Source organism: Stegostoma tigrinum, chromosome 15, assembly GCF_030684315.1.
Source record: "Stegostoma tigrinum isolate sSteTig4 chromosome 15, sSteTig4.hap1, whole genome shotgun sequence".
Lineage (NCBI taxonomy): Eukaryota > Metazoa > Chordata > Chondrichthyes > Orectolobiformes > Stegostomatidae > Stegostoma > Stegostoma tigrinum.
This window is the reverse complement of record NC_081368.1, coordinates 29,985,522-29,998,087: the sequence shown is the minus strand read 5'-3', so window position 1 is coordinate 29,998,087 and position 12,566 is coordinate 29,985,522. Positions and strand designations below refer to the sequence as shown.

The 12,566-nt window shown below is 38.9% G+C and overlaps 1 protein-coding gene across 13 annotated transcripts in view; it reads left to right on the top strand.

Annotated features, from left to right (window-relative positions):
- Window positions 1-12,566, top strand: part of tenm1 (teneurin transmembrane protein 1) — a 2,164,854-nt gene that overhangs the window by 2,036,804 nt on the left and 115,484 nt on the right. For all 13 annotated transcript variants that reach the window (XM_048544387.1, XM_059651404.1, XM_059651405.1 and 10 more), the window contains one exon: window positions 5,758-5,974. In XM_048544387.1, coding sequence (XP_048400344.1) covers window positions 5,758-5,974 — 217 coding nt within the window. The remainder of the gene's footprint in view (window positions 1-5,757; window positions 5,975-12,566) is intronic.

Genomic DNA, 12,566 nt, shown 5'->3' with positions numbered 1-12,566 from the left:
AGAAATGCCTTGGAGTTTTCCTTGATCCTATCTGACAGAGATATTCCATAGCCCCTGTGACAATACTATGGCTTTAAAAGGTCTATTTGTCGTTTTTTTGAAGCAAGGTTTGAAGACAGAGACACTGAGAGTCTTTTGAAAACTCATAAAGTAAACAGCTCGTGAAGCCTTAGGTTTTTTTTACGCTGAAAGAGTATGAACAGCCTGATGGGTGGGGTCAAACTCCTACAGAACCAAGATATTTAATTTTAGTTTTTCAGTAGGGTCTGTTGCTACAGTGCATTTCTCTCTGCTCGAGATAGTAAGAATGCAGGTACTAGAATCAGAGATTACACTTGTGTGAAGCTGGAAGAACACAGCAGGCCAGGCAACATCAGAGGAGTAGGAGAGTTGATGTTTTGGCTCAGGACCCTTCTTCAGAAAAAAACCCCTGACCTGAAATCTCAACTTTCCTGCTCCTCTGATGCTGCTTGGCCTGCTGTGCTCTTCCAGCTCTATGCTGTGTTATCTAGCCCTGCTAACTCTCTTAGCATTCTCTTAATGTTTTTCCTCTTGGGCTGCTGGAGTTGCATGTAAGAGAATCTGTTTTCTGAATTTGTCTCTTGACAAGGGTGTGTTTATGGGATGTTACTGTATGGAACAGTTAATTAGTAGTGTCGTTATATGTATTATTTTGTTAAGCATTTCAACAGAATTATGGTTAAGATAATTTAATTGTTTTATTTTTCCATTTGTTGTATTTTAACAACAGTGTCTGAATAAATTGTGTTTTGTTTATTGTCGGGTAGTTTGACCTATGAATTTGAATCTGAAACATGACACTTTACATTTACCTTTAAAATAAGAAAAGGTTGGAGCCTAGACTACCCTATTAATACATTTTGAGGGGGTTTGGTCTAGTCCATAATACCTCTCTTTGCCCTCCTAAATGCATTTTAAGCAAACTCATACACCCTTGATACTTTTGAAGGGCCTCCGGTGTTTTTAATGTACTGTGCCTGACAGTAATGCGTCCTTTTTTGAATCAAATTCTCAGTATCCTTTGACATCAAGGGTCCCCTGACTTGCTGCTCTCGCTGTTTACTCTTTGAGGAGCACCCTGGCCCTGAACCCTCACGATACTACTTTTAAAAGACTTCCACTTTCCAAATGTAAATTTACCTGCAAGTAGCTACTCCCCCAGTCTATGTTTATCAGATCCTGTCTGATGCTATCAAGGATAAGCCATCATGATAGCTTCCATTATGCCTGGCACAGACTTCTAAGTTTTGGTACCAGTGATTGCAGATGAATTGTACAGTGATAAAATTGAATAATTTTCAGTCGATGAAGTCTGCAACATTCTGATATCATGCTCTCAACACAACATATGCAGCCACTGGCACATGTCTCCTGCACCTCTGGGAAGTCCACTGTATTGATGAACTCATTGTCTGAACTGCAACAATGACTTTGTCATGTGGAAGTGAGATGAATCGCTGTGATCTGGCATTAATTACATCAGTAACAACTTTGATGAATTTGAGTTAAGGATTGAGAGATCCCACACGGGTCTGAAATGGATCCTCAGAAGCAGCAGTTGCATAAAAAGCATCAGCGTGGCTGTCACCCTGATGGCCACTGGGATTGATGGCCTCTCACTCTTTAAGATTTCAAGCTCCCCTTCAGCAGATGGCATCATGCTGTGATAGTGTCCAGGGACATCTGCAGGCTATGATGACAATGCATTTCAGTCATCTGAAGGAAACGAATAATAGATCTGGGAATCCTGTACCTACACTATGCCCTGAGATCAACTTTGGAATGCAACTTTTTTTTAGGTGGAAGCTGTTGGCAGCCACTGGAGATTCATGTTATTTCAGGGCTTTTGGCACAATTATTCCTCTGTAATTTCTCTGTGCTTTTGCAGCACAGAGTACAATACTGAAGTGGAGAGCTGTATTGTAAATGGATCAGAGATGTGTCATGATGATGCTACAGTGAGACTGGTGTGTGACTGGTATCAGCCTGCATGGGCAGAGGGTGCAGGCAGTCGCTGCACGTAGAGAGCGTACTGAAATGCTGGGGACTGTTGTCAAGAAGGGGGCCCAGAAAAGCAAAAAGTGAGTTGGAGCAACGGGTACATGTTCTGACTTTTATCTCAGGAATTGTCGCCATGTAATTTCTCTTCACTGCATGAAGCAATAGCAAATTTCAAATAAGTGGATGATATTAGGTACGAAGAGACATGTATAGGTCTCTCACGGCTCACTAGTGAGATTCTCATCTTGCTGCTCAAGCTTTGAGTGAAAATCAGGCTCTAAAGTTCAAGCATATTATTTTTATGAACTGACTATATTTTCGCAACTGGTTCATTATTGCCAAAATCAATCAGGCACTAGAAAAATTCAGCACATAGTTTCTAATTTGTGGCAGCTATAGACTGATGTCATCCTTCTGCTCACTTATGAAATAAAATTGGACCTTCGATAACAGAGTACTGTGATTTCTGTCTGCAAATTGCTTTCTGACCTCCTTGCTAATTGTCTTCACCATTATTCCCTCCTTCTCTTGTTTCCTGAAAGTGTTGATTTCTAACTGGAATCAGGTATTCCCAAATATAGGTCGGTATTTTGAGTCTCATTGGCAGGTAATTCACCGCGCTTTGTTAAGAAATTGATTTAAATCATAATAGACGGCAGAATGCTTTTTGGTTTTTGAGAACATGAGCACATTGCGCTGTTACATTTTTAGAGCAGTAAGCGTACCGCAACATTAATGTGTATATAATTTATTAAATTCTGGGCAAAAATAAGGCTATGTGAAATATGTGCCAATTGACACTTTTCCCAAGAGTAGAGTTCACATTGAGGTGTGGTCTGTGTTCAGCATTGGCCCAAGTAATCTCCAGATTGTTTTTAATCTTTTTCAGGAAATTGCTTTTTTTTGCTGTTGATCCACTTAGGATCAATCAAAATTCTTAACTTGTATGACTTGCCAAAAGTAATCTCCATTTTTAAAAACTCCAACAAAATTATGATCTAATAGAGCACACGAAAGCTCATTTTCAGAGAGGTGTTACAAAGTAATTGATAATTAATGAATTTTAATAATTAATACTTAACGATGAAGAAGCCAGAACAGATTTTGATGCACTTAATGGGAATTTCATATGATGAGTCTCTCAGTCAGACACCATTATTGCAAAGCTTCCGGATTGACAGGTCAACTCTTGTTACAATATCCCAATTCCTGAGTTTGCTGCATGTGCAGTCACTAAAACTTGTCAGCCAACTCACTTTTCAATGAAGCACAATTGTTTCCTTCTATTGCTATGTTATCATATTATTATTAATTTTTCCATTATTATATTAAGCTATCATGTTTCATCTTTGGAAGCCATTTCATAAACTTATTTTAGCAGGAAGAATATAATACAAGTGATGATTCACATTTTTTTCAAAGTTCAAAGAAAGCTGACATCCCACTGTATGCTGTAGAAATTGCTTCCTTTTGGAAATCCCATTATTATTGATTGGCATGATGTTGATTTAAACTAATAAGGTGATCTTCCACCAACAGCAAGTGAGAGTCTGAGACAGTCTTAGGGGTATTAATTTATCCAGGTGGTAAAGACAGTCAGGTAGAGTTTAAATGAGCTGAAAATTCACTACGACCCATTGTGGCCAAGACACGTTTATGCCCCTAAGTCTAATAGACTTGATACTGGAATTTAGACATTTGAGAATAAGGTGCCATTTATAAAGCACATGCTCTGCTTAATTTGGATTCATAAAGTGGAATCTTGTAGCTTAGGGCAGGTATCATTGCAACTGACCCAACACTGTGCCCAATTCATCATGCTTATAATGTTGTTGTCAGATGCAAATTGGAAGAAAAAGCTCTGTCTCTGTCATTGATAACCTAAGGTTACAAAAGATAAATTTATACTAAACAAGTTAATCTATACTGAAGGCTATGAAGTATAAAGTAATTACTTGGAAAAGGACACCCAAATTATTGTTGAATTACTCATCCATATCACAAGTGAGTGAGGATTTAATTGAATGAAAGAGCTATAAAAAGCTTGTGCAAATAACCCCTAAGTATTTTGAGCCACTCTTATTGTGACACATTTTATTGGTTCAGTTAATGTTAAAAAATCTTACAGGACGGAGTTTGAATAATAAACTGTGAAGCCTCAAGTAATTGTCATAACTGAGGTTCATCTGGTGGAGCGAAGACAAGTACAATATAAAAAACAAAAGAAGCATCTCGCATTTCTGTTTATTTCAGAAAGCAGGGCAGTAAAAATTGAGATATTGCATCAGGCTGTTAGCCTCAAGAAGTCTAATGGATAATACAGCAGTGTTCAAACTGTAAAGAGTCAAATAAAAGACACTATGTAGATCTGAAGTGAACTCTTTCTTGGCCAAAATTGTAGATTTTCAAAATGGAACTGTTCTTTCCAGAAAATGCGTAAGATCCCGTCTAATGACATTGGATCATTAATTGATTTAAGATGGGCCTTCTTCCTTCATCAAGAGAGGAATCCAAATTTTGAGAGCTGCCAACCAATTAAATGACTGGCAGCTTTGTGGTCTAAACTGCACCAACATGAGTAGTGGCCAGTGCTAGGATTGCAGCCAGCTCCAAGGAAGGTATTCAGCGATGGACTCTGAAATTTAAGGTAAAGTCAGAGTTATGACACAGTCAGCTTGGCTGGACACTGCAGCAAGCATAAGGGACTTGGCTGGTGAGGACAGGTGGGGAGAGGAGATGTTCAAGTAGGGAATGATCATGGAGGTGTATATTCAATGAACATCAGGGACCTATAAAGGAACCCTACAGAGCAATCCTGAGCTCAAACAGCGAAGCCTACTGAGTTGGATGCTTCTATTACATGACATACAATTTTACTTCAAACAAAATGAAACTAAAATATCTTAGACACATGATGTCTTTACCACAGAGCTCTTAGCTGAACTATAAGTTTAGCTGCTATAATAGACACAGTATGCACAGAGCTAAGGAGGCTAAAACAGCTTAGATTCTCAATAATGCACAAGATATAGGAGCAGCAGTAGACCATATGGCCCATTGAATCCCGTTTGCCATTTCTGGCTGATCTTGAGCTTCAACTTAATTTTCCTGCCTGCTCCCCATATCCCTAGATTCCCTGTTCACCAAGGAACTACATCTAAGCATGAGTCAATGCATTGTTATGTGCTTTAATTATTTTGTGTTTGGTTAGTGTTGCCTGAGTACTGAGCCTCTTATACTTGCTTGACTGCAAAAAATCTATTGGAGCTAGAGCCTCATGACTGACTCCACGTAGAGAGTTCCAGAAAGGATCTAGTATCCAACAAAGACCACACGTCTATACAGAAACTTCTGGAAATTCTGAGATGTTCAAATTTCTATAAATAAATAATTTAGGAATCAGAACTGGAGTCATCTCTGTATTGCACTGTGATAAATCAGCTAAATAAGTTATGCAGACAACTTGGCAAAAATGTAACAGTCAGTAATATCAGCAGGGGCAGTGAGTTGTTCCTTAAGATGCGCCCCGGATATTTTAAAAATAACAAGTTAAAGCACGTAATGGATAGAGGTAAGACAGCTGACAGTCGTGGGCTAATTTTAGAACTGAAAGGAAAACTCCTTTGTCAGTGCTATATGTACAGCATGCTAGCAGAAGAAAAATATTGCTATCTTGGAACCTAAAACGTTCATTTTTAAGAGCAACTGCCTCATATTTCATTTTTTTCTTTACAGATGGTTTAACAGACTGTATGGACCCGGACTGTTGCAAGCAAACAATTTGTTACACTGGTCAGCTTTGTCAAGGATCGCCTGACCCTCTTGACCTGATCCAACAAAGTCAATTGCCTTTTCCCCTCCATCCCCCAAGACGCTTCTATGATAGAATAAAATTCCTGGTTGGGAAAGACAACACACATGTACTCCCCACTGATGGTCTCTTTGACAACAGGTAATTTCTTTTTAATCAGTCCAATATATTTTGCATTCGTCTTTTTGAACTCAAGGTATTATTCATAAATATAAGATTGGACATTTAGAATAAAAATGTAATCAATATTAGGAGCAGGAAATAGGCTATAGGCTGTTTGGCTCAAAACAAATATTTCATATTTAGACAAGCAAAACTAACCAACAGACTTTTCATCCTGTTCATCCATCCTTTATATTCTACCAGGTGCTATATTAAAGTGTTGAAACCAATTGGTTTAGTAAAGAGTTAGCATGAATTGCTTTCTAAGATAAACGTGACCAATTTTTTCATTCATCAAAGCTGAACTGATTGAATGAAGTTGAAAAAATGTTATCAATTTGAAAAGACTGATAATTTTTTAATGTTTAAGATATTCAGATTAAATTTACTTGAAGTATATCTGAATGAAAGTTCAAACTGCAAGAAAAAACTTGAAGCAAAAAGATGAACAAATTAGTTTTGTTTTTCTTGGCTTTCATGCCGGATGGTACGATGGGATGCTAACACATTGAAAATTACGAGGCAGCTCTGACTGTCATGTTCCTGCTGGCATTCAGGTTGCTATCCTTTTCATAGTGTATCTGATAGAAGCAGCATGTTTTTGCAGACACCTCATTAACCCATGCACATCAGAGTCACTTGGCATTTCTACAATGTTGGTACAATTTTGAAACATCAGTGGATGGAATGTGTGCTAACCGGCAATGCTGAAGGGATTTCTGCAGACCTCCACTTAAAGAGAAGTAACGGTTCTAAAATTATTTTTGTGGAACAATGGGGTGGTTTTGCAGCCCTCCCTTGGTATTACATGCCTCCTGGCACCACCTCCACCTCCAGCTTCTCAACATATCCAGACTCTCCAACCACCTCACATTAATGCATCTATACTCAGAAACAAGAACAGAAGTTGCTGGAAAAGCTCACTGGGTCCGACAGCATCTGTGAAGGAAAATCGGAGTTAATGTTTTGTATCTGGTGATCCTTCCTCAGAAAATATCTATACTGTCTAGGCTCAGTGATGAACTTACCTGATCTCCTTGTTCACGGAGCTGCTTGAAGTGCACCTTCAGTTCTCCACTACGATGTTAATCAATGTTAACGGGGCCCTGACAATGAGAATTAGTTTGTAATCTCACTGTTGTCATTGTTGTTCCATGGTGCATCATTGCATGTGTTTTATTATGTCAATTATTGCTAACTAATCGCCCAAGAGACTGACTATGGCAAGGCAAGATCCAGTATGTTTTTGAGGTGGAGGAAAATTAGACGATAGGTGACAGTACCACCAAAAATGTTATTACATTTCTGAAAGTATCTTTGAAAGTCATGAATAGGTATAGAGCTGGATGAACATAGCAGGCCAAGCAGCTTCATAGGAGCAGGAAGGCTGACGTTTCGGGGCTAGACCCCCCGAAATGTCAGCTTCGCTGCACTTCTGATGCTGCTTGGCCAGCTGTATTCATCCAGCTCTATGCTTTGTTATCTCGGATCCTCCAGCATCTGCAGTTCCTATTATCTCTGATACAATTTTAACCTCACTGCAAAGCCTGTTTTAAGGATGACTACCCTGAAGAAGTTACCGTCCTCCCTCAAGACAAACCTCAGGGGATCTCTCTCCCACTGCAACTCTCTCGTAATCTCTTCGGCCTTAAAACTGCTCGACCATGTCCTGAAGGCATTTCTGATGAAGGATCTAGGCCCGAAACGTCAGCCTACCTGCTCCTATGATGCTGCTTGGCCTGTTGTGTTCATCCAGCTCTACGCCTTATTATCTCTGATCCTCCAGCATCTGCAGTTCCTAATATCTCTGCAAGTCATGAATGTTGCCCTCAAATTTATGCTACAGTTATTAACACATACATCCACAAATATAACAGTCCTGATGTTCCAATCAGGCTCAGAAAAGGGCCTTTGATCCTGATTTGACAAAAAAAGAATACACATTTATGTTTTAGAGGAGGCCTCCTTAAAATTATACAGGCCAGGAGCTTCCCATTAACAAAAGGAAGTGTTGGTATTGTGGTAATGTCACTGGACTAATAATCCATAACTCTGAGTTAGTTTTCTGGATTCATGGGTTTGAATCCCACCATGGCACATGGTGAAATTTAATTTAAATTTAAAAGAAACTGAAATAAAGAAAACTGGCCTAACAGTGACCATGTAATCGCTGTTGATTGTTATTGCAACCTACCTGATTCACTAATATTGTTTAGAGAAGGAAATATGCTATTCTTATTTGCTCTCGCCTCTGTGGTACTATAGTTAACTCTTAATTGCTCTCTGGGCAAATAGGGATGGATAGTAAATGCTGGCCTGGTAGCAATAACCACATGCCATTAATAAATGAAAGAATCAGCAGTAATAATGTCATATGTGCTTTCATGTATCTACATTGTAAATGGTGCAACTAAACTACTGTGATTCTAATCTACAATCAAGAACCAGAGCGAATACATTTTCCCTTAAGCCAGAGGCTGCCAGCAACATTTCCACCAGGACTGCCTCAAATAAATTAACCCACCTAGAATGATGCCAAAGCTGTATTCTAACCATGGGTTTCAGAAGATATAACCTATTCTGCATGAACTATTTATTAAATTGATATCTTTTGTGATTTTTCTCTTTCTCTTCAGTACAGTACACCTTCAAGTTTTCAATTGCCACAAGATAAGTTCCTACAAAGAACATCCTTAAGTCCATTTAATCTTTCCTTTCCAGAAAAAAGATCTATTTTGGTCTATAGAGGACAGTTCTTACCATAACCTTAAATGGAAACACAAAACTTAGAAAATAGCATGAGATCTGTGTTACCCGGAAACAGGCTCAGTAAAATGTATCACCTTCATGCTATTAGATTCAAAACCTTGAAACTGATGTTAATCTCAAAACCTTGACTCTCGAGGCAGTTAAAATATGTAGCTAGTAATGATTATAGGATGACTAGTTTTAAAATCCCCCATTACTTCTCCATTATTTTCAGCCCAAATAAGGTGAATATTAGTGAAATAATATTTATCACATATATGGCCTTTTTAATCAAAAAACGTCTTCATTGTTTCATCATTTTCAATGGCATTTGGTAAAACTGACTCTAGTAGTGCATTTGTTATTCCTAATGGAAGATAAACTGTACAAAGCCCTCTGTTTTCTGAATTTTCTCCACAATTTATCATAGAATAAAAATCTCCACGAACGAACAGGTATTTTTTAAAGGCAGTTTCATTTTGTAAATTTGAAAGAAGCATGTGAAGAGGAAGTTAAAATTGACTGAGTTACTGACTGCCAGAAAACGGCCACATCCTTCACCATCTGCAACTGTTACTCACTCTCCTGGGCAGGTGGCGAGAGTGCCACTCAAACCTCATTCTTACATGTACGTGTTGGGTCCTACCGATAATGTTATAACAGGTGGGGAACGGGCTAATAGTCCGGCTGCAAGCCAAATGATGGTCTTGGCAGAGTAGGGGAGCTACCCCTCCCTATAGAATTACTTCCCCTGAATAATCGGCCTGTATTTTACAGCTGCTCACGGTAGGATTACAGGCCTCCTCCCACTGCTGATGGGATATTTCCTGAAGCAAGATTGGCCCATGCCAAGAATTCTGGCCACCCAGGAAAAACTGGTAACTGAGCCAGAGATGGGTAAAATTTAGCCATTATCTGAATATTAGCAACTGCACTGCTAACTGATTGCATTTCTTTTAGGGTCAGTAATATTGATAATAGGATCAGATGTACAGTTCATTTGGCTAAATTTTTTTTTGAATTTTATCTGTATGCAAGTTAATTTAAATTAAACATATTGGATCATTGTGAACTACCAATTTACATGAAATGCCTGTCAACATATCATTGTGGCATAGTATATAGTGGCCTTCTGTAAAGCAATAATGGTGTCCCTGAGTTAAATGTTCTGTCTAAGCTGCTCTCACTTCAGCTTGACATTTGCACCATTATCATTGAACAACATTCCTTACAGCAGTGAGGATATTTTTCCATTTCATAAACTCCAAACTTTTGACCTGATTTTAATTGCTAAACTTGTGTTTACTTTGTCAAACTTCAGAAGTTTGAAGTTGCAAGTTAGGTTAATTGGAAGGTCAGTCAGAATGATTGTAACATATTTTATTTCAGAATTTGAACACAAATGGAACCATGTAGCAATCATAAATTTTACCCTGTATTTTGTGCTCATTGGGGTACTTGATGCTTGAGTGCTTAAATGACATTGAGTACTCCAAGATCAACAGTAGATATAGAGTACAGTTCCATCACAATATGTCCAAATCTTTGTCTCAGAGTATTGCCCTCCAAAATGAAAATTCTCTGGAACACTGTAAAGTTAACACAGATTTGTGCTGCAGATTCATACCTCTTAGGAACCAAATTAAGATTGCTCACATTTATTTTGCTTCAAACATTTAAAAGCAGTTGATAGAGGATACTTTCAAGATATACGTTTGGATTGCATTCAAACAATCATTCCCAAGGTAATAAAATTAATCTATGATTAATCTACAACCTACAATGTGGTTAATTGTTACAATCTATTGATCTCATAATTCGTGAATTTTATAACATTATAATAAATAGAGATATTTATGGAAGGATTGTCATATTTATTGTCTTTTCCTGATGGTATTGGATTTGAAGACATGATTTTGAAGTGGTAATAATTCTCGAGTACAAGTACTATCATGTCAACTGTTTACAAATGCAAAGGAAACAAGACCCTTCATTTATGACAGGCCTTTCACAACCTCAGAACATCACAAAGCACTTCATAACCGATAAGGTATTTTAAAGTATAATCACTTGGTCATGAACAGAAATCTACATCTCCAATTGCACAAAAAAGGGCCCAACAAACAGCAGTGAATTAAATAATTAGATATCTTCTTCACATTTTTTGTTGAAGGACGAATGTTGCACTCTAAAATCTCATAGGAAAAATAGGGCCATAAGAACAGAAGTAACATATATTGCCCCCATAAGTTCCATTGTCCAATCAAATCATTGCTAATCTACAACCTGAATTCATGTGCTTTGAGGTTAGCTCCAAATACCTTACAGTGTTCATTAGTCAAATAAAGTCAATCTCAAATTTGAGTTTAATGATTGATCCAGGATCAGTTGCTATCTACAGAGGTGGACCTCAGACTTTTATTACCTTAGCTTTTAGAATTATTTCTTAATTTAGACTTGCCTTCTGGCAGAAATAGTTTCTATACATGTCTGCGTGGAGTTTGCACATTCTCCCTGTGTCTGCATGGGTTTCCTCTGGGTGCTCTGGTTTCCTCCCACAGTCCAAAGACGTGCAGGTTAAGTGAATCTGCCATTGCTAAATTTCCCATTGTGTCCAGGGATGTGCAGTCGAGGTGGATTATCCATTTAGTTGTTCATTTCTGTCAATTAGAGTCTTTGCACGTTAGGAATAGAAACTATTGCTATACACGTTCAATTCTCTATTCCGTAGCTCCAATCAGATCATGTGTCATTTGACCCATTTTGGAAGATTTTGACATTTTGTCAAGGACAGCCTTTGTCTTTTCCCAGTGAAGTCAGCCCGATATAAATCAAGAATCATGTTTGTTGTTTCATACTCTCCCTTTCAAATATCGCTTTGAACTCAATTGTGTGATAATTATTCAAAAATAGTTTCCTTTGATTGCTTTGTGAGACACGGTGATGCAAACAAGACTGATACTTGGAGTCCTATGGCCCCTCAGAAGGTAGTGTGGACCTTGAAATTCTGTAGCCAATGTGGTGTTAGAGGGGAGACAGTGGGTGTGGGTGTCGCTGGCAGGTCAGCATTTATCTCACATCCCTAGATGCTCTGGAGAAGCTGGTGGTGAGCTGCCTTCTTGAACTGCTGCAGCCCACCTGCTGTGGGTTGACCCATAATGCCCTTAGGTAGGGAATTCCAGGATTTGGACCCAACGACGGTGAAGGAATGACAATATATTTCCATATCAGGATGGTGAGTGGCTTGGAGGGGAGTTTGAAGGAGGTGGTGTTCCCAGATGTCTGCTGCACTTGCCCTTCGCGATGGAAGTGGACATGGGTTTGGAAGGTGCTGTCTGAGGAACTTTGTTGAATTTCCACAGTGCATCTTGTAGATAGTACTCACTCCTGCTACTGAACGTCGGTGGTGGAGGGAGTGAATGCTTATGGATGTAGTGCCAATCAAGTAGGCTGCTTTGTCCTGGATGGTGTCAAACTTCATGAGTGTTGTTGGGGCTGCACTCATCCAGACAAGTGGGGAGTATTCCATCACATTTTCTGCCTTGTAGAGGGTGGACAGGCTTTCAGGAGTCAGGAAGTGATTTCCTCTCCGCAGTATTCCTAGCCTCTAACCTGCTCTTGTGGCCACTGCATTTATGTAGCCCAGTTGAGTTTCTGACCAATGATAAATGCCAGGATGTTGACAGTGGGGTGATTCAGTTGTGGTAACACTATTGAATGTCAAGGGGCAGTAGTTAGATTGTCTCTTATTTGTGATGGCCATAGGTTGGTATTTGTGTGTCACTCTTACCAATACTCACATGGGCAATTGCAAGTGCAGGTA